The sequence below is a fragment of the Peromyscus californicus genome, unplaced genomic scaffold (assembly GCF_007827085.1).
Source record: "Peromyscus californicus insignis strain IS unplaced genomic scaffold, ASM782708v3 Scaffold_7__1_contigs__length_154581171, whole genome shotgun sequence".
Taxonomy (NCBI): Eukaryota; Metazoa; Chordata; class Mammalia; order Rodentia; family Cricetidae; genus Peromyscus; species Peromyscus californicus.
In genome coordinates, this window is record NW_026294595.1 from 19493567 (window position 1) to 19515525 (window position 21959).

The 21959-nt window shown below is 37.2% G+C and overlaps 1 protein-coding gene across 5 annotated transcripts in view; it reads right to left on the reverse strand.

The window, feature by feature from the left end:
- Positions 1–21959, reverse strand: part of Lrp1b (LDL receptor related protein 1B) — a 1950932-nt gene that overhangs the window by 677893 nt on the left and 1251080 nt on the right. For all 5 annotated transcript variants that reach the window (XM_052726598.1, XM_052726596.1, XM_052726595.1 and 2 more), the window contains 4 exons: positions 12708–12905; positions 11125–11329; positions 2516–2680; positions 2014–2258 (listed from right to left, as the gene is read on the reverse strand). In XM_052726598.1, the coding sequence (XP_052582558.1) occupies positions 2014–2258; positions 2516–2680; positions 11125–11329; positions 12708–12905 (813 nt within the window). The remainder of the gene's footprint in view (positions 1–2013; positions 2259–2515; positions 2681–11124; positions 11330–12707; positions 12906–21959) is intronic.

Consider the following 21959-nt stretch of genomic DNA (forward strand, 5'->3'; position numbering starts at 1 on the left):
ACTCCCTTTCCATGTATAAAAAAGTGCCACAATATCATGCCTTCTCATTCAGTAACGTTAAAAAGGTTACAATGATGTGTGGAAGTCTGTTGGTTTTGCATAGATCCACTTTAAGGGAAAGACTTGATGTAGTACATAGACAAAGCAACTTCTTATCATTATATATTTAGTAGCTCTAAACCTAAAAATCACAATCCCTACTGAATAGTAAGAACTGTGGAGACAAAAGTACATCTGTGTAATATCTTTGTAGTTATTAAAAATCAAACTAATTTATTTTGTGGATGAACTTCATACACACTCTTTGCTCTGATCCTTATGTTGAAGGAAGTATTTAGAGGTGACTTCTGCATTATACCACTGACATTTTGCTGGTTTCCTGCTTATTCTGATTTATTTAGATTAGGATATTACTAAATACTTTTGAAGTGCAAAACAACTAGGGGTTGAACTTCTTCTAATGGGGTAGTGTGGTTCAGACTGTGTAGGTGTGAAGGCAGCCAAGCACGGCTGGAAAAGCATAGGCCAGGATGAGTAAAAAATGACAGGACAAAGAAGGACAGACAATAAGAGAGCTGAGGCTGAGAAATTGAAAGGGACTGGGACGAGAACTGGACTCGCTCAGACTGCAGTGGGAGGGTATACAAACTGTACACACATACACGTTTGGTAGAAGAGATCCCATTCAAAGAGAATGAAGGCTAAATACTACAGACAAAGAGATGGCACGGGATTTTCTCAGCCACAGAAACCATTGGTTTTAGTCAGCACCAAAAACAAGGCAATATAATGTGAATTCAGAATAATGCTTAACATCTGAACCAAAGACAAGAAGGGCCAATGACAGAGAAAACCACCCAAGACAGACAAAAGAAGACATATCTCCTCTGCAGGTGAGATGGCATCATCTCAGAATTCTGTGCAAAACACTTAAAATAATAATAAAGGGACCTCAGTGGTGCTAGACTGAAAATCTCACAGGTTACGGCCCATAGAATGCAGAAGTGTAACACGTTAAGCTGCCGCTTGCTGCTATGACAAGTGATCATGGCATTCAAAATAAGAAGTGTGAGCCTTGGGATCAAAAAGTGCATGCCAGGACTGAGCCTAAGTACCCAGAGCATCACTATTAGTGAACCAGCAGGTGGACTACGGGGGGAGAGAGTCATCACCTGTGACTCATGCTTTACCATGCAGCTCCCTGCAACCTCCCAATATGCTAGCCCATGTCTACAGGGTGACTCTGGGTTCTTGGTGTTTTCAGTTATAGTCCTTCTTTCCTTATTTATTTATTTTTACTTTTCGAGACAGGGCTTCTCTGTGTAGTTTTGGAGCCCGTCCTGGATCTTGCTCTGTAGACCAGGCTGGACTCAAACTCACTGAGATCCGCCTGGCTCTGCCTCCTGAGTGCTGGGATTAAAGGCGTGTGCCACCTCCGCCAGCCAGTCATATTCTTTAATAGGTTCCATATGCAAAGATATTTTAAAAATGTTCTTTAAATAGTTATTTTGCTTAGTCACTTGTGAATGTGTGTGTGTGTGTGTGTGTGTGTGTGTGTGTGTGTGTGTGTGTGTGTGTGTGTGAGAGAGAGAGAGAGAGAGAGAGAGAGAGAGAGAGAGAGAGAGAGAGAGAGAGAGCGGGCAGGCGCAAACATTAGCATGGGGACCCGTGGAAGCCAGAAAAAACATCAGATCCTCTGACGCTGCAGTTACAGATGCTAGAAATTGAACTTGGGTCCTCTGCAAGACTTGTACATGCTCTTACCTGCTAAGCTGACACTTTCTTGTCAGTGTTATGTCAGTGATTCAAAATTTCAAGACAGTATAAAATCCTTAATTTCTAAGAGTAATCTTCTAAAGGAAGAAATTTAAAAGCAGAAAAATCCCAAGCTAATTAATTGAAGGCGAGCACTACCAGAAACATAAAATAATTGTTAACTTATGTCCTTTCTTTCACACTCGTACAGTTCATGTGATAATGTTTCCAGGTGGTTGGCTTGTCCTAAGCACCTACCTTGTGGCTGTCGACTGGGATGGTATATCTGAAGGTCAAAGGGCTGTGCACTGGTCTTCTGAATCACACTGACATTCTGCCCTGTCCACTTGTTGGCTTTGGCCAGCGTGTTGGTCCTCCAGTCTGTCCAGTACACCTCACTTCCATACAAAGACACAGCAAAGGGATGTGACAGGTACTCATGTCCTCTGATAATTTCTATCATGTTTGTTCCATCATAGAAGGCTGAATAAATAGCATCTGACCTAGAGAAAGGGCAGCATACCAATGGTTTATCAAAGTCAGTGAAGGAGTCAAGTGATACAGTTATGCAAATCAGACAATTGATAAAGTAATTAAGTTTATGGACCTATATCTAATATTTTCCAAACAAAACACCAAGAACAACAACAAAAACCCAAAAATACTGATCGCAATACATGATATCCATATATTAGAATATTTAACAATACACTTAAGAAGCTGAGGAAAGCAAATGAAAACACAGGAAAATATTTTTAACCTGGCGTCTGTCCAAACTATCCTTTTTTCAAAGTGGTCCACAGTCAGTCCATTAGGCCATGCCCCAGTTTTCATGTCTTTATAGATGGTTTTTCTCCCAGCACCACTCATAGAGGCAGATTCAATGCGAGGGAAATTGGCATCCCAGTCTGTCCAGAAAAGAATTCTGAGGAAAAAGAAATAATGCCATTGTTTCACTCCATTTCCACTATTTGTCTCATGCCTACCACGTGGGGAGAAGTTTCCTAAGTAAAAGTTGGAAGAGAAATGCCTGTATTATCTAACCCATTGGCTTCAAGTACATAGGAATAGCAGACCATGTAAATTCATGCAGATGGAATTATAGCTTGTGAAATATTTTGAACAAAAGGTTGTAATGAGGAGCAGTAGTTGGTAAGTGTCCTACTTAGAGAATACTCTAACAGGGTGAAGAGTGAGAGCTTCTGGCTCAGAAAAGGACCAGAGCTCACAATTGTAGTCAGAGAAGAGTAAGGAACACAAAGAGCAACAGGGCAATCTAACAGCAAGGGAGCAGGGGTAACACCATCTGGGAACTCTTGGGGATTTTACCAGAGTCAATAATTATCAAATCATGAGGATATTGTGAACAAAGACTCCTGAAAAGAAGCTGTGTCTGCAGATGAACTGACTGATTGCAACTGCAGTGATGTGTGGAGATTGGAATGGTGCAGGTACAAAGCTGATTGCCACATCTTGGGCTAGTTTTAGACTCCCAAGAAGAGCCATTTCTTGCCAACCATGTGTCAGAACTAACACCCTGTAAGTAATATACAAAACCTTGGGGGTCTCTTAATAGACATCCAGCTTTCAATAACCCAAAGCTAAGGATATCGTAATACACCATCTGATGACCTATAGAAAAGCTTGCCCCATGTTTTTATGCCTGCATCTTTGATGAATCCACCAATGTGTTTTAAACTTGCCTTGAGATACAACTTTCTTTGTTCTACAAACTACAAAACTTCATAAAACTGCTTAAACATTGGGAAATGGAGTGGGGGTTATGTTCACTCAAAATGGCTCCAGAATAAACTATTGCTTATTGCCTTTAGAATGTGAGAGTTTTGTTTTTTATGTGAATAGTGTTTCTCAGTAGCTCATAGTAATGTTCTTTTTAAAACAAGAACAGCTTCTGGGTGTTTTCACAGATATGCTGATGGAAAGATTTCTACAAAAATGACCAAGCTGCTTGTTGTTTGGCCAGGGAAATATTTGATATTTGAGAAAGGATAACTACAAACAATATCACCCCAAGGGATAAGGCTTTGATAATTACTAAATCCGAGTAATAGGTGCAATTGAGTTTATCATGCAATTAGTTTTAGTTTATGTATTTGATCATTTGCCTAACAAAAAGTTTTAAAATATAAATATCTCAAAATAAAATAAGTAAAAATATTAAAATGTAGTAGAGTGCATATATAAAATATCCAAAACGTATTTCTTAGTCTGTTTTTAAATTAAAGTACTTTAAAGAAAATAATGTCTTGAACAACAATGCTAATTATATAGAATAATGTCCATAGAGGATAATATATTAAAATGAAAAAAATACACAAATTTTACATTTTATGTATATTTGTGTTTTGCCTGCATTTATGTCTGTGTGAGGTTGTCAGGTCCACTGGAACTGGAGCTACAGACAGTTGTGAGCTGCCATGTGGGTGTTGGGAATTGAACCCAGGTCCTCTGGAAGAGCCATCTCTCCAGCCTCAGAATACACAATTTTTTATTGCATTAAATAGAACATGGAACAAAGCATCATTACAATGGGGCTGATACACTTTTCAGTTGAGCAGTTGGAGAAGATAGAATGTTGTAGCCCTGGACCCTAACAATTTATCTCCAGCTATCTCTACCCTACTGACTGTTTACTGTTTTCATTGGCAGTGTGAACCTGGGAGAACAGAGCCTAAAAATGAGGCCAAGTAAAATCTCATGCCATGGCCAACTTTATTCAGAGCTTCAGACAATATACTCTAAGGGCTGAGAAGTGTCACCTGAGTAAAGGGTACAATCACAAGGACAAGCAACAGGTGACAAAAACATGTTTCTCCATAGAGCCACATGAATAACAGCAGCTGAAGTAAACTCACTCCTATCCACTATACCTGGGAGGAGTAAGGAAACACATTGTAAGAAAAAGTCTGTGTTTTGAAGCAACTGGGATCACAAGATTCTTGTCTTGTTTTCTTCAGTATTCAGAATTCTCACGTTTCATTCGTGGACTGTGTTCTGACACTAACCATTTCTTGGCCTATCCTGTGTTGAGCCTGTCATTTTAACAAATTAACAACAGATTAAGTCCTTTTGAAATGTGTTAACAAAATTCCTAGTTTTCCACCAATCAAAATTGAGTGTTGTCAGATGATATCTCAGGCTTAAGGCAGAACTTGTCCTATCTTGATTAATTTGCCTAACTAATGTGTCCTCTAATATATTTGAAAAGTGTCATGATTTGTGGCTTCCTTTGTTGTTACTATAAAAAGCTTGTGAATGATCATTCACATTTTGCTCCAGAATTAACCATCTCTTATTCTATTCCCTTTAAAGTGAAAGCTGGATTTTGTTGTTGTTGTTGTTGTTGTTTGTTTTCATTTTTTTCTGTTGTTGTTTCTATGTTTGTTTGTAGTTTTGAAGGGCATATCTGTAGGTTAACTTTAAAAGACACTATCAAGTATCAAATATGCTTCTAATAGGGAGTGAAGGATGGGGTAGATCAGAGTTAGATCTAACATGGGTGGCACATGCCTTCATTTGGTCATTAAAAAGTAGTGTGTTTCCATTCATTTGGCTATTTGTCCCTGTGCTTTATCCAACCTTGGTCTCAACAATTCTCGCTCATATAAATAGCCAAATGAATGGAAACACATGAACTATGAACCAATGGCTGAGGGGTCCCCACTGGATCAGGCCCTCCGAATGGGTGAGACAGTTGATTGGCTTGATCTGTTTGGGAGGCATCCAGGCAGTGGGACCAGATCTTGTGCTCATTGCATGAGTTGGCTGTTTGAAACCTGGGGCCTATGCAGGATTGTTTGGCTCGGCCTGGGAGGAGGGGACTAGACCTACCTGGACTGAGTCTACCAGGTTGACCTCAGTCTGTGGGGAAGGCTTTGCCCTGGAGGAGATGGGAATGGGGGGGGGGGGGGGGGGTTGGGGGGAAGGTGAGGGGGACGGGAGGGGGGGAGAACAAGGGAATCTGTGGCTGATATGTAGAACTGAATTGTATTGCAAAATAAATTAAAATAAATTTTAAAAAAAGTAGTGTGTGTGTGTGTGTGTGTGTGTGTGTGTGTGTGTGTGTGTGTGTGTGTATTTCCTCTGTAGTGAGTACTGTGGTATTAAAATTCCATCAATTTTAGTGGGAAATTTAATCACTTTCTATAGAAGAGTATGTTCTAAAAATAGTTGCCTTCCAAGTGTTCTTAACCTTGCCACAACACAGCTAACACAACTGACATTCATGGTTGATTTCATGGATCATTGATTCATAAAGTTCTCAGCACTCTTGTGAGTTTAACAAGGAGGTGTTATAACAACATCATTTTTTTGTATTCCTTTTTAAATGGTAAAAATGTGTTAACATTTCAATGATTGCTTTAGTTCTCCAAGTACAGGAAGACTGGATTTTTGTATAACTCAGAGATGCTCAGCCACGATTGCTTTTTAAAGAGAATCTATGGGCTACGTTTTTGCAGTTTCTGTTTTTAGATTAAGCTGGGCAATAGACCATGAATAACCTGGATTATTGTAGGTTAATCTGTCACATCAAGTTGGAAAAGGCGAAAGGAAAAGATCTTTGCAAAAAAGAGGTTATCTGTGTATTTTGAAGCTAACAATGGATAGAGATTACTATAATTTAGAGTATTCCCAGAGAAAATTTAATATAATTGCCTCACTAATGTTCACAACGGCTGGTGCTACATTTGTCATTGGTGTATTTACAGTAGAGATCAATTACTAGGTCATCTAAAAAGTAAATATGAACAACAGAGAAAGAAGCAAGTTGTCCCGTGGAAACCCAGCATGAGCATGGTAAAGCTCAAGAACCTTGGAGGACTCCACACATTCAAAATTGCCAGTCATTCCCCAGTAAGAAGCTTGGTGTTTCAGAGGTTCACATCCTCCTTCAGGGTGCTTCAACAGTAAGTTCAACTTAAAATTGAATGAAAAAAAAAGAGAAAAACGGCCATTCCCTAAGAGCCACCTGACCTTCTTAGAACAGTGTGTTACTTACGAGACAAAGCAGAGACCCTGAACACTAGAAATGTGGGTGAAGGAAGATGCATTTTGTAATGTACAATGAAGGTCAGCTGTTGTGTGCCAGTAAAGCAAAACAGTTGTGAAATCACTACTATTATTTGTCATCTATACAATGAGTCACAAAGGCTCCCTGGCTTCAGGAAGTTCACAGGAGATACATATGTTCATAGGGCTGATGTTAGGACAACCATCAGTTTGTTTTCTCAGACATGCTGAGCAAACTAAGGGGCTAGTGACAAACCTGTCTTTTCATTTGTTATTACAAACAAAATGTATAGTATTTCTCATTAATTCTCCTTTTCTGTGTAATCTGAGTACTTCAAGGTGGTATGTAAACAACGTGCTCACAGGCATGCATTTGTGTAACAAGCAATTATTGGCCACCTTCCTATGCTCTAAGAACTGTGATGGACTTCAGACTTAGAAACAAATTTTCTTGCCATGAGAAAGCTTTTGATTTAATAGAAAATATAAAATTATTTACTGAAGGCATAGTTCTCAACCGATCCAGGGAAGTTGTTCTAAAATAAAATGTCTAAAAATAAGTTTAAATTTTGGAGCTAATATCAATATAGGTTCAGAATTTCCTTGTATTTCATAAAAAGTTTGAGAAATAAATGGTAATTCCTCTTTTAGATAACACTAAACATGATAAACTAAGTTTTAAGTAATTTTACTTGCATTGTTGGTTTTTCTGATTGGTTTGGCTTTGCAGCATGCTTATGTATGTGAATGTGTGCAAGTGTATGTATATGTTCCTTCATATGTGGTATGTGTGAGTGTGTGATTATGCTGTATATACTTTGTGTATGAATGTATATATGCCTGTGTTTGTGTTATATATGCTGTGTATATGTGCACGTGTTTGTTTGTATATCCTGTGTGTAAGTATGAGTGTATATATGTGTATGTGTTTGTGTTGTATATGCTGTGTGTGTGAGATGGCATGTGTTTGTTTGTGTAAGTGTGTGTTTAAGTATGAGTGAGTTATATGTGTGTATGTGTTTGTGTTGTGTATGCTGTGTGTGTGAGATGGCAAGTGTATGTGTCTATGTTGTATATGTGTGCTTATTGTTCTTTTGTTTATAGTCTACCATACAAACACTCTAATCTTTAAAATAATCTCAGAAGGTTTCACTAAAATATGCAATAAAGCTAACACTATTTAAACATTTGTATTAAAATGAACATGTGATTGCTATGGTTGCACTTTAAGGTGGTCAAATGAATTCACAAGCTAACCCTTCCACTATTCTATTTAGTAACTCAAAGTAAAAATACTCCTAAATCTTGTGAGCCAAACCTTAGAGTTATCTCTCACAGGAGTAAGACTGAGAGAGCATCATCTGTACTTCTGTCACTTATGCCAGAAACAGTTTGAGACATGTTTTTCCTACCTGTTTTATTTTTATTTAGCTATTGTTTATTTATTTATTATTTATTTATTTAGTGCTGTGATTACATTAATTAACCTCACGATGTCCTAGCTGAACTTAGTGAAATAGAATATTCTCTCTGGAGGATTTTTACAGCTACCCGCCCCCCATACACATGGACCTCTTGGAGGAGTTTTATAGGTTCTGCTACATATGGGCTAGCCTTCTCTGTCAGCATCAGACTCTCCCAGGAACCTGGCAATCACTGAAATACTGTTTGGTGTTTTTACTTAAGTTTCTATATCCTTTGGAGTTCTGTTTCATTTTCTTCTTTTCAAGTTGGACATAATGAGGAAAGCAAGCAAACAAACCACTAACCACTAACCACAAAACAGAGACAAATAAAGACGCTTATCTTCCTTCCTGTGAATACAATGCTTAGGACATGAGATCTCTCTCAAACTGATTGACTGCACACACAGTCTCCACAGCGTCCTTCCCTGCTTGTGTTGATCTCTCTCTCACAATCTATTCTTTGGGAAGTGTCTCATTTACTTCCTCATGATGGAATGGCTGCTACAAACGTATCTTAATCCAACATATCACTTTCTTTTCTGCAGAAAATTTCCCATGAAGATTTATTGTTTGTTCAACTTAGGCAGGAATGATGGGCAAGAGTTTCATATCAATAGGTAGGTGTCACACTGGGAGCCATGAGCTGGAAGCTTTGTGGGTGGCAGAGAGAAGGTCACCAATCTGATTGCGTTTGGAGAGCAGATTGTTGAAAAATAAGAGCCTTCCTCACTTAACTTCACAGGCCTTTTTAGATGTGTTGTTTTTACAGTAGCTAAAAAAGAAGGTATGTAAGGCAGACTGTAGAGTAGGGAATACACCTCCGGGCTAAAATAAACATTACCTCTCAGCTCATCCATCCCAGCTCTTCACAGTTTGAAAAAGAGCCAGAAATCTAGGGTTTCAAGAAAAACTTCCCAATATTTGAAAGTACTTGTGATGGATTCAAAACACAATTTACCCCACATAGAAGACAAACACTTTTGCTGGAGTTGTTAATATAGCATTCCTTCTCCAGGCAAGCTGTTCACACTTTAAATGTAGTGTCTAAGCTGGGGAAAAGAAAAACACCTCCAATCTATTGGTGTTTAAGCCAAATATGGCCAGGAAGCTCAACAAAATCAAGGGGGTGGTTCTTCTCCTCTGCATCCCATTCAGCTTCCTATAGGCTCGCACAACTCCGACAAATGATTCCTGAACTTTGAATTTAAGATACAGAGCCAAAAACAGCCCTTCGAAAATATTTTTCAGACTTGACAAAGCCTTCAGTTTACAAGCTCATTACCAGGGAAATAAACAATTCATAGGAATTCAAAGGTATTCTCTCATGTTGGCTGCATATTTACTTCCCATATATAATCCTGTTGTGTGATATTTTGTTTGTGTTCTGACAAATAAAGCTTTCCTGGAGATCAGAGGGTGGAGCTAGCCACTAGTTAACCATAGAAGCTAGACAGTGGTAGCTCATGCCTTCAATTCTACCACTCAGGAGCTGGAGACAGGAAGTGATAGGGCAGGGTGGAAGCAGGATCTCGACCCTTTTGGTTGGAGGATCCAGAGAGGTAAGAAGTCACTGGTGACTGCTCCTCTGTTTCTCTGATCTTTCAGGTTAAGCTTTATTTGTCAGAACACAGACAAAATGTCACACAACATAATTACTTATATTCAAGAGATAAAGCTGAATTCTAAGAGGCCACACATTTCGTTTCTCCAGAGAGCAAGTGACTGTGAAGGAATTAGAACTCATGGCTTCTAAGTCTGCTGTTTTTCTTCTGCTGCTTGAAAAAATGAGCACACAGGGGACAAACCAGGCAACAGGCCAAGTCACTCAACATTTAACATTGTTTTCCAGAATCAGGTCTTTCAACTCTCCAAACTTCCCAATAGTCAGCATCTCACTGCTAGACTCCTTTAAGCCTATTTCAATTTTCTTTTCAATTGACTCCAACAACATACAAAATAAATAAAGGGTGAGTTGGTTAACATCTGCGACTATTCAGAACAAAGACGGACCCTGGAGTTTGTAGCCATTAGAAAAAATTACAGCATCTCTAGGGCAGAGCAAAGAGAAATTCATTAAATTACTGCTTTGGAAAAGAGCTGCAATCCTTTCCAACAGTGCTTCCTGCCCATATTTAATAGGAAGATATATTCTGCCTCAGAAAATGTCTGAGTAAGGAACTCTGTAACCAAACTTCTGCCGATGTGCTCACATTTACTGCTCTGCTACTATGCTGGCACACACAGCTGCACAGACATAAGCATACCAATGTATAAAGTAAGCATTTTACCTCCTCACTTAGAATGGTCAGTTGGAGGAGCAGATCTACAAGGAGAACCTTTAAAAGTTGTAGCAGGAATCTTAAAGAGTCTTATTAACAAAATCAAACCTGAGGCCAGTTATTGGGGTGAACGCTGGAAAATCAGAGAGACAGAACAGGCCACAGCCACCTCACCTCGCCAGTTTCTCAGCTGGTCTTGTTTCCTCAGACTGGAAGCCTCTGTGTCCTCATATCCGAATGGCTCTCAGCTGAACTGTGCTGCTCAAAACCTAAAAGCTTAACCAGCCAAATGCTTAACCAGCCAAATGCTTCTAGTTTCTGGTCCTCATGCCTTATATACCTTTCTGCTTTCTGCCACCACTCCCTGGGATTAAAGACTCGTTTTCTGGGATTAAAGGCGTGAGTCACCATGTTTGGCTGTATCCTTGAACACATGGATTTCTGCCTCTGGAATGCAAGGATTAAAGGCATGTGCTACCACTGCCTATCCTAAGTATCTAGTGGCATTTCTGTTCTCTGACCCCAGATAAGTTTATTAGGGTACACAATATTTTGGGGAACACAATACCACCACAAAAAGTTCAGCTTCTTACCCATATCTTGGGTCCAGTGCAATGGCCCTGGGGTGCTCCATGGCTCCTGCTATCAGTGTAGCTCTCAGAGAACCATCAAGTTTAGATACTTCAATTTGGTCCAGATTGCTGTCTATCCAGTAAATGTTGCCTGCTATCCAGTCGACCGTCAGGCCTTCTGGAGTAGCCAAGCCATGTTCCACAACCACTTCTATGGCACTGACACCTGTTAAAAAAAAAAAAAGGAAGCCAACATGCATAGCCATTCAAGAAGGTACAGAAGACAAGCCCACTTGTGGCCACAGCCCAAAGCACGTCAGCTTTGAAGGTCCTGGTGAAAAAAAATAAAACCTAACAGAGAAAACAGATTTCAATATTTATAGTACCCGGTCTTCCCAACCAGAAATTTTCACTCTCACAAACTCTTCCAGGACTTTTGTAAAACAATGAAGTGACAGCAATATGAAGTTGTAAAACAGTTACTTCTTGTTTGGGGTTTTCCTGACAGAACAAGAGACTTACTAAAACAATGAAATATGGTGGGAAAAACTAGGCAATTTAATGAAAAGGTTGTCCTTCAAAGGGAGAAGAGGAAAAGTCTACCTGCATTGACAAGCATTGTGCTTAATAACCACACCATTTTCTGTCTTTGGTTAGGCGTCTTAGATAACTACACTATTTGCATACATAACCTTAGCGAACATAAGTCCTACGTCACACTAATCCTGTTCCCTGGGTCATGAGCCTGGTAGCAGGTCAAAAACATTTAAAATGGAAAGTTGTTATCATGGGCTGCATAAAAATCAGCAGTTGGGTAATGTCTGCCCAATTTCTTATTTATATGCTACTTAATTTCTTTCAGAACTAAAAGAACTAAAAAGACAAGCACAGCCGTTTTCTAATGGTATATTCAGTGTACTTCATGACACTGTCAGTGGTTTCCATTATAAACTTTATGTAGTTAATGAATCTGTTCTCTAAAGTCACAATTCTTAGTGACCACATGAACATAAGACATAAGAGTTACTTTTTATATTTTCACTATATTGTGTTTAAGCGTTACTAATTTTGAAATTGCAAAGGTGATTTCAAGAGAAATTAATAATTTGATAGCACTTAAAATTGCAAAACCACAAAAAAAAACAACATTTATAAGTGAAGCATCACACAGCTTTATCTAAAACACTACCTATTGCTTATTAGACAGAAGAGATAAGTTTAATTATGGCAAAAAAGTAGTTCATATATTTGAAAAAAACATTTTCATTACTTCTTTGAACTATGTTGAAATGTGTTATCCAAATAAAAATGAGCTACTATAACTCCCAAATCCAATTACTAGTAAATAGAAACCAATCTTTTCTTTTCCTCATAGGAAACACATTTTCTTCTCCATAACTCTCAAAAAAATTCAAAGAAAGACAATAGATTGTCTGGGCCTGGCCACTTCTTGTTCCTAGCACATCTTCATATTGTAGCTAATCTTTTGTTTTTACACATACAAAGAGAACTCACAATCAAAGATTAATCAAAATCTTTTCTGATATTATATATTGCTATTCAAAAACTAACTTCATTATTCAGTGAAACTTCAGTACACATACCTCCATTCTCTGAAAGCTTGCCTCTGTATATTCTGTCTTCCACAACATCTGTCCAATAAAGTAAACTTTGATTGAAGTGAAAATCAAGTGCTATGGTGTTTCTCAGTCCAGGAACAAGTAGACTATAGTCTCCTTTATGCAGATCAATCCTTCGAATCTCATGGCGTATAGAAAAGATGATGAATGCCTCGAAAGGATCTGCAAGTAAATGCATTTTGACCAAATTTAGAAAATATTTAACTTGGTGTAAATTAAAATGCTCTAGATAAAATTCAAATTATTATCTTTCTCATTGGATCTAAGGCCCACTCTGTTAGAAGGAAACCATATAAGCCATTGTTAAAATTATCTTGAACTTATAGCTAGAAAGGTGGTATGTCCTAGGTAAGTATCTGATTCTCTTATTTTGTTGAATAGACATAGTAAAATGACTCCTAATTTCTTATTGTTATACCCATAGGTCAAAGACTCTCTAAACCTACATCAGAGAAGCCTCTCCTTGCAACAGATGGCAGTTAACACAGAGACATCTCCCCCTGCCCAAATGGTCAATGAGTAGAGAATAAGAGGTTGTGTAGTGCTTGGTCATAAATGGAATGGATATATCATACACTTCCACATAAGGCTTATTATCATTGTAGAAGAGGGGGCAGAAAGATTTTATGAGTCAGATATGATTGAACATTAAGGAAACAGTGTTTGCCAGACCCAAACACCACAGGGCAGTTGTATATATGAATCCACAGCAATTGTGGCAGCATGTGCAAAACCTAAATGAGCCCCAGTCAGAAAAATCCCAAGAAAGAGGAGGGAAGGTAGGTATGAAACTCTGCTACTAGCTGAGGTGAAGGAAAGTCAGTTATGTTTAAGGATATAACCACTGGTAGGTACACTGCATGCTAGGACAGGTCCCACGTCCAAGAGTTGCTGGACAGTACAAACTTGATTAAGAAAGGAAGGAAGGAAGGGAGGGAGGGAGGGAGGGAGGGAGGAAGGAAGGAAGGAAGGAAGGAAGGAAGGAAGGAAGGAAGAAATGAAGGAAAGAAGGAAGGAATGAAGGAAAGAAGGAAGGAAGAAAGAAAGAGAGAGAGAGAGAAAGAAAGAAAGAAAGAAAGAAAGAAAGAAAGAAAGAAAGAAAGAAAGAAAGAAAGAAGAAAGGAAGGAAGGAAAGGAAAAAAATTCAAAGCAGGGTGAGACAGAATTGGAGGGTGGAGGGGATAGTTAGGAAAGGAAATGTAGGGTAAATGTTAAAAACATTCCCCCCAAATTAATAAAACATATATATTGGTTTTGGAATTCTGACACCAAAGAAGCAGGTTTTTTTTTTAAATTTTAACTTGAACTTACAAAGAACTTGGACATTTTAGATTTATATTTCATTATGCAAGGTATCAGTGTTTTGCTTCTTGAATTTGTATACACATGATGAAAGTATTCTGATGAAAGAATAAAGGAAAGGGCCTCACACCTATGATACTTAGACGTTTTCTATTTTCTTGGCATGTTAGCTGACAATCCAATAATGCCTAAGTGAAGTCCAGGAAAACTAAACATTGGTGGAACTGATGAAGAAATCCAGGATTTGTAAGTGAAATTGAAAAAACTAATGACCCAAGGGAAACTCAAGGGAACCTCTTACAAGTAGAATGTGTCAAGCAGAAGGTAGAATATAAGGATTAAAAAATTAAAGTAGAGGATCTAGACCAAAAAGGTAAAGAAAATTATAAATAAAAGAAAAGACAAAAATCTTTGAATTGCAAGAATAGATGAGTAAATCCTTGGTAAACATAATAGATGAGATCTTCAACAAAAATCATAGAAATGTACTTCCCCATATGAAGGAAAGACATACTCATACAGATACAAGATACACACAGAACACCACAGAGACAAGAAAAGAAACTCCCCACAGCAAAACACGATTAAAACACTAAGTATACAGAACAAAGGAAATGTATTAAAATTTGCAAGACAAACCAGTCACACATATAATGGAAAACCTATCCAAATATCAACTTAGTTTTGTTGGAAACTTTGAAAAGCAGATGAGTCAAGAGCAAAGAATTTTAAGTTCTAAAGGACAATGACTGTCAACCTAGAATATTGTACACAGCTAAGGAGAAAGAAAACTTCCAATAATACAAACAGCCTAGTAAGAGTTCCATCAAGAAAACTAAACTTAAGAGGGAATAGAGAAAGCTATACTTAAGGCTGTACAAGAAATAAGCATAAAAAATGAGACAGTAGAAAAAAATCAAAGCTATAGTTCTTGAAACACAAAATACCATTGCTATCTCAAACAGCAAAAAAAATCAACAACGTGATAACTATAATTAATGTACACCTTTCAGAAACAACTTTAAAAATTAATGGCCTCAAATCTCTAAGACAAAGCCTGAAAGAAGGGATTGAGAAATGAAAGTCATCTGCCTGTTTTCTACAGAAGACATACCACAGCTTTAAAGTTACACACTACCTTCAAGTGAAAGGATAGGCAAAAATACTTCAATCAAATGATACTAGAAGGAAGCAGACATTGGTATATCAATATTTGACAAAAACAGACTTCAAACGAAAACTAATAAAAAGAGGTAAGAAAAACCACTTCATTCTAATCAAGGGACTAATTAACAAAGAACACATTATTATCCTAATATATTTGTACCAAACTCTGGTGTACTCAATTTCATAAAAAATGTACTACTGGAATTAAAGACACAGATTAATATCAATACATTAGTATTAGGTGATAACAGTATCATATTTGCTCCAATAAACTGGTCATCTGAGAAAAAATAGAGAGACACAAGAATTAATTGATACCACATATCAAATGAACTTAACATTTATCTACAGAATATTCTTCCTAAACAGCAAATGTGTGTGTGTGTGTACACACACACACACACACACACACACACACACACACACACATATATACACACACACACACACACACACACACACACACACACACACACACACACTCTACTTACAAGCCAATGGAAGCTGGATTCAAAATATAGAATAGACCACACTTAGAATACAGAACAAACAAGTTTTAGCAAATTCAGAAAGACTAAAATAACTGTTTACCCTATTTAGCCATGATATACTAAAACTTAAAGTTGACAGCAAGGAAATCTCTAGTAAGCACACGAATCCATGGAAATTAATTTATTGCTGAATAATGAATTGATCAAAGAAGAAATCAAGAAAAATATAAGAGTCCTCCTGGAACTAAATGAAAATAAATAAAACACAACACACACAAAAATCTCTGACATACATTACAGGAAGTCCTAGGAGAGACATTTACAGCTCTAATTACCTACATTACAAAATATCACTAGGAGCACAAATAAATGACTTATTTATGTAACTAAAAAATCTTGGAAAACAAGAACAAATCAAATCCAAACCTAGCCAACAGCAAGAAATAATAAATATCAGAGCAGTAATTAATGAAATGGAAAAAAACTAAATGAATATAAAATGTCTATGGAGAGTAGGACAAGAGTAAACATATTAAAAGCGATGTATGAGAAACCCATAGCTAACATCTTACATGGAGAAAAACTTGAAATAATTCCATTAACATCACAAATGAGCCAGGGCTTTTCACTTTTCTCACTCTTTTTCAATATTGTATCCAAGGCACTAGCTCAACTGATAAGGCAAGCAAAGGAAATTAAAGGGATACAAACAGGAAAAAAATTATTCCTATTTGCACATGACATAATATTATACATTAAAGATCTCAAAAATTTTTATCAGAAAACAATTTGAAAAGAAAAACAACTTCAGCAATGTGGCAAGATACTGAATCAACTTGCTTAAACCAATAGCTGTTCCATACAGCATCAGCAAACAGAGAGAGAAAGAGAGTATGAATACACTCCCATTCATAATAAGATCAAGGAAAATAAAATATCTAGGGACAAATTTGATCAAAGAAGTATAACTTCTATAAGAAAGTAGGTTGAGCAAGCCATGAGGAACAAGCCAGTAAGCACCACTTTTCTATGGTCTTTGTATCAGTTCCTGCTTCCAGGTACCTGTCCTGTTTGAGTTCCTGTCTTGAAATCCCTCAATGGATTCAGGATCTGTAACTATGATTTAGGATATGTAAGCCAAATAAACCCCTTTCTCCCCAAGATGTTCTCGATTTTGATATTTCATCACATCAATAGTAATGCTAAATAAAGACACACACACACACACACACACACACACACACACACACACACACACACACACACACACTGTGGAATATTCCTTTATACAGTGTGAAGATATGTCACCGTGACTGATTTAATAAAAAGTTAAATGGACAATAGCTAGGAGAGATTTTGGGGGCAGAGAGAATGCTGGGAAGAAGGTAGAGTTGCCAGTTGGGCATGAAGGAAGTATGACATGTAGGAGATGAGATAACAAGCCATGAGCCATGTGGCAGCAAGGAAATTAATAGAAATGGGTTAATTTAAGTTATTAGAGCTAGTTTCATATTAATAAGTCTGTTTGGTTATTTGGGAGCTGTTGGAAGCTGGCAGGTGGGACAGAGAAGGAATCACACACATACACACACACACACACACAAACCATCATAACGACAATTAAAGAAAAAATTACCATGATGCATAAATTTCAGAAAGAGCTCATGGGAGGAAGAATAAACCAGATAGGTTAGAGGGAGGAATGAGAAGTGGAGAAAGAATGTAATTGTTGTTTAATTTCAAGCAACAAAAAGTGTTTAAAAATAGTATCATAGTAATGGAGAGATGGCAAGGATGGCTACTCAACCATAAAGACCAGAGTTTCATCACAACACATAAACTGGGCAGCTTAGTAAAACCTGTGACCCCTGCTCTAAGAGATCTGATGCTCTTTTCCTGCCTCCACAGACACATATGTGCATACACTCAAGCAGACACATACATTAGACATAAGCACACAAGCACCTAAATAAAAAAAATAATCATTCAAAAAAGAAAAGCCATCATGATTCTACTCCCAGTCCAGTTCAAGCATGGATGGAAGTGAAAATTGGAAATATGTAAAAATAAGGATGACTTTATTTTTAAATTATAGTTAAGTGTTTCATTACCTGGAAGTTATTAAACTTTTATTATCAGTTTCAGTGTGTATCTTGCCCTGTACTGATCACTGTTAGTAATAATAATATGATTGGAACATGATTTCTGTAGGATGAATGGCCATTTTGAGGGATGGCTACATGGTCTTAAAGACTTCTTCCGTTTTAATGTCAGTATAGTTTCCTTTATGAAAATCTTGTTCAAGTCTAAGCCAGTCCTTTGAATATGGGCTCTCATAATCTCTCTTAGACACAGGAATATAATCTGATTGGCCTGAGGTCCATGTGAGACAATTGAAGTAATTTCTTTTCTTCTATGGCCACAGAGCTCTTGTTCAATGTTGGTAGTGTTTATGTTTTAGTAATTTGAACTATTGCTATAGAGGACAGAAGCAGTTACAGAGAATGAAGCAAAAAAGACCTGCTGAGGTTATATCTCATAGAGATCTGAATTTATAGTTCAAAGTAATTAATTTGAACTAATTTTGTGTCAATTGCGGCCAGTTCTACTTTTCTCACTCATCTCATTTGCTCTGAGTAGTCTTTCCTGATCAAATAACTAACAAAGGCCCATGACCCTTATAACACATCATTCCAGCCTCTATCTTGTTGGAACTGATAGCCAGTACAGGCAATGAGTCAAGTATGAAAGGAAGCTTCTCATAGTGAGCAGAGTCAAACCCAGCCTCAGGCTCACATGTATATGTGAGCATTGTTGATCAGGAAAACTATTCAGAATACCTCCAGAGATGTGGGCAACACTAGGTACGCAGTTGTGACCATTTTGTACAGTGAATAGGTGCTATACAGCACTATGACCTTTATTGCACATTACTGCAATAATAGCTAACTGAAAGGGTGGAAATTGAGCATGCATATAAGAATATCCTATCATATCCTATTAAAATAGATCTAAAATCCATAAAGAGAAAACACTCAGGTCTCAAATGATTGTAGCATAGACTGCCTGGCTAGACCAGAATAGGTCTGCTAATAATTTCAATGGCTAGGTTTAGCCACCAAATGTGATAAGCTGGCAGACTGTGGAGTTAAACTAGCCAGCTGTACTTAACAGTCACCAGCAGAGGACTGGGCTGCCTGCTGCTGTACAGATGCACATTAAGTGCTAAATGCCAATAAACTTGCTTGCTCACTCTTTGTTTTTTCCTTCTCTCACACGTTTTGATTTGTATGTGTGTGTGTGTGTGTGTGTGTGTGTGTGTGTGTGTGTGTGTGTGCATGTGTGTACGTGTTCTTTGGTGTATTATGTTTGTTTTTATATGTGTATATACTGGTGTACAGATGTACATGTATACATGATCAGGGAGATAAGAAAGTCAATGCCAGTGTTTTCATTGTTCACTTTCTTTCTTATTAGTTGAAGAAGGCCTGTTACTCAACCTAGAGCTCACTGATTCAGCTAGACTAGCTGGCCTGTTGAATTAAGAACAGGAAAATGTATGTTAATATGTATTCATGCCTTGCCAATTTAGCTCCATGACAGCCTTGAAAAACAAACAACAGAAGCCATCAGAGGGAGCATATGGCTTTGGAGGGAGCCCAAAGCCCAATTCCCGGAGAGCTGCTCACTGTAAGGGAAAAATGTCTTTTTCAAGGGAGGTGTGGGGAAACTGTGTTTCCACACATAAAATACTGCTGTTGTAGCATATATATGAATATATATTGGTGTGGTAGCATATATATGGCATCTATATATAATCGCATATAAATATTGTTCATTATTTCACAGAACTGAATGTAAGATCTAAAACTAAACAACTCTTAATAGAATATATACAACTTTATTTTAGTTACCTTCAATTAGAAAAAAATCAAAGTTTTTTAATAAATGAAAAAATAAATTTAATTTTATCAGAAATTTTATATATATACATATTCCCCAAAGGAACCTATTCAGAAGGTGAGAAAACAGCCCAAACAACAGGAGAATATTTCCCAAACATACTTTTGATGTGAGACTCATATCCAAACAGATAAAGAGGATGTGTGATGGATTGATGAACATATGTATGTTCCTATTTAAAAGACGTAGTTAGATACTTTTGTCTGGATGATGAGTGAGTGGTTGTGATCATCTAAACGTACTCCCCACAGCATCTGTCAGCAGGTAAACACAAATGCAAAACATAACAAGGGCCCTTTTCATACTTTTTGCAGATGATTACAGTCACAAAGAAGACAGATGTTAAAACTGTACACACTGAAACCCTCCTATACAGAAGGTGGAATGTTCAAGGAAAGTAGCCATTTTGTGTAGCATTTGGCTGTTTCCCAAATCTTTACATATTTCTGTATTTAGTAACCATAGGAACCAGTAATTCCAAACCTACTAATACACTTTTAAAGACAATTACAAATGCATGTCAACTGAAAACATTTATATAAATATTCATATCAGTCTTATTCCTAATAGCTTGCAAAGTGGGAATAATCTACTGTCAATCAAGTGGTGGATTAATATATAATGTTGTATTGTACAACCATATAATAGACATTCATCAATAAACAAATAAACCAAGCACTGATATATTCCAAGTGGAACAAGCTTGCCATCAAAGCATGTATAATGTTTGATGCTATTTCCTGAAAGTGTCCAGAGCAGACAAATCTATAGAGACACAAAATAGATTAGGAGTTTCCAGAGTGTGAGATGGGTACATTAATAGGAATGACTGTTAAGGAGCCTGAGCTTTGTTTTGGGGTCAATTAAAATATTCTCATCTTAGAATGTAGTAATGATTTCTGTAAATGCACACTTTGAAATGGTGAGTTTCATGGTTTATAAACTATTTCAATTTACTTGTTGTTAAAATGTGTAATGAATGTGCAATTTTATGGAAGTTACAAACTATATAATATTCACACTGAACTTCACATGGACTCTGTGGGTCTGCCATCTGGAGATTTACTCTGAGGGCTTACCAAACTCTAAGAACTTTTATGAAGGTGAAAATGCAACCTACCAGCAACCCCTACTGCTTCTTCTAAATGCGCTTGTGTCCAATGAATAAAACAGGGTACTCATTTGTTGTATAGCTACTTGCTCAGAATTGAAATCTGCTTCTGAAGGGAGGGAGTCCCATAAAACTGAGAAGGATAATAAAACTAATCAGTAAGTAATCACTCTGGGAGGTGGCAATCTATTGTGGAGCTACCTATATGCTGAGCAAAGAACTCCGGAACACAGCTTTACTGAATAATCATCTTGCTGGATTTTTGGTGTTGTAGCTGCTTTTCAATCATCAATGTTCACTAAGGTAGACCTGAGTAGAATCCTTTCCTTGATCTATCGTTAGTGCCATCTGTATGTTTTCACATCCCTGTGGAGGAAAGTCACACAAACATCCTTCAAATAAAATTAACTTGTAACTCAAAGATTAAGGAAATAGAAAGAATTGAGTCAAAGAAAAGAGAAAAGTAGTAATCATGGGAATAAAATTTATAAAATGGAACAAAAATGATTATGCCATAAACAAACAAACAAACAACAAAAAACCCAAAGCCATTCATTGAAAGGCTGAAAAACTATAACAAAACAATGGCAAGGTTGACTCGTATATAAACAGGTTTTTACATGAGCACATAAGCATACACATCCCAATATAGTTGCATACATGGAAAGCAAGATAAATAACACACCAAGAATGAAAACAGAATAATTATGAATACAAAAGATTTAAAACCAAGCCAGTGAAATGGGCTGTTCTCTAGATAAAGGTGTTATGTATCTGATTTTAAAATTTAAAAATCTAAAATTTCTGCCAAATTAAAAGTTCAATTCAGTCATAAAGCTCTAACCTCCAATCCAGAGTGAAAGAAGGAAAAAAGGGAAAAAGAAGGGGTGGAGAGAAAGATAAACAAAATGAAAGACATAGGGAAGGAAGGAACGAAGGAACGAAGGAACGAACAAAGAAAAGAAGGAAGGAAGGATGGATGATGGGCCAGTGAGATGGCTTACTGTATGGAGAAACTAGTAGCCAAGCCTGACAACCTGAGTTCAATCCCTTGGACCCACATGGTGGAAGGGGACAAGTGATTTCTACATCATGTCTGCACGGCTCCATTCATATGACAGATAAGCTAATTAATTAATATTGAAAATAATTATGAGATGAAAGAAAAATTTTGAGTTACTC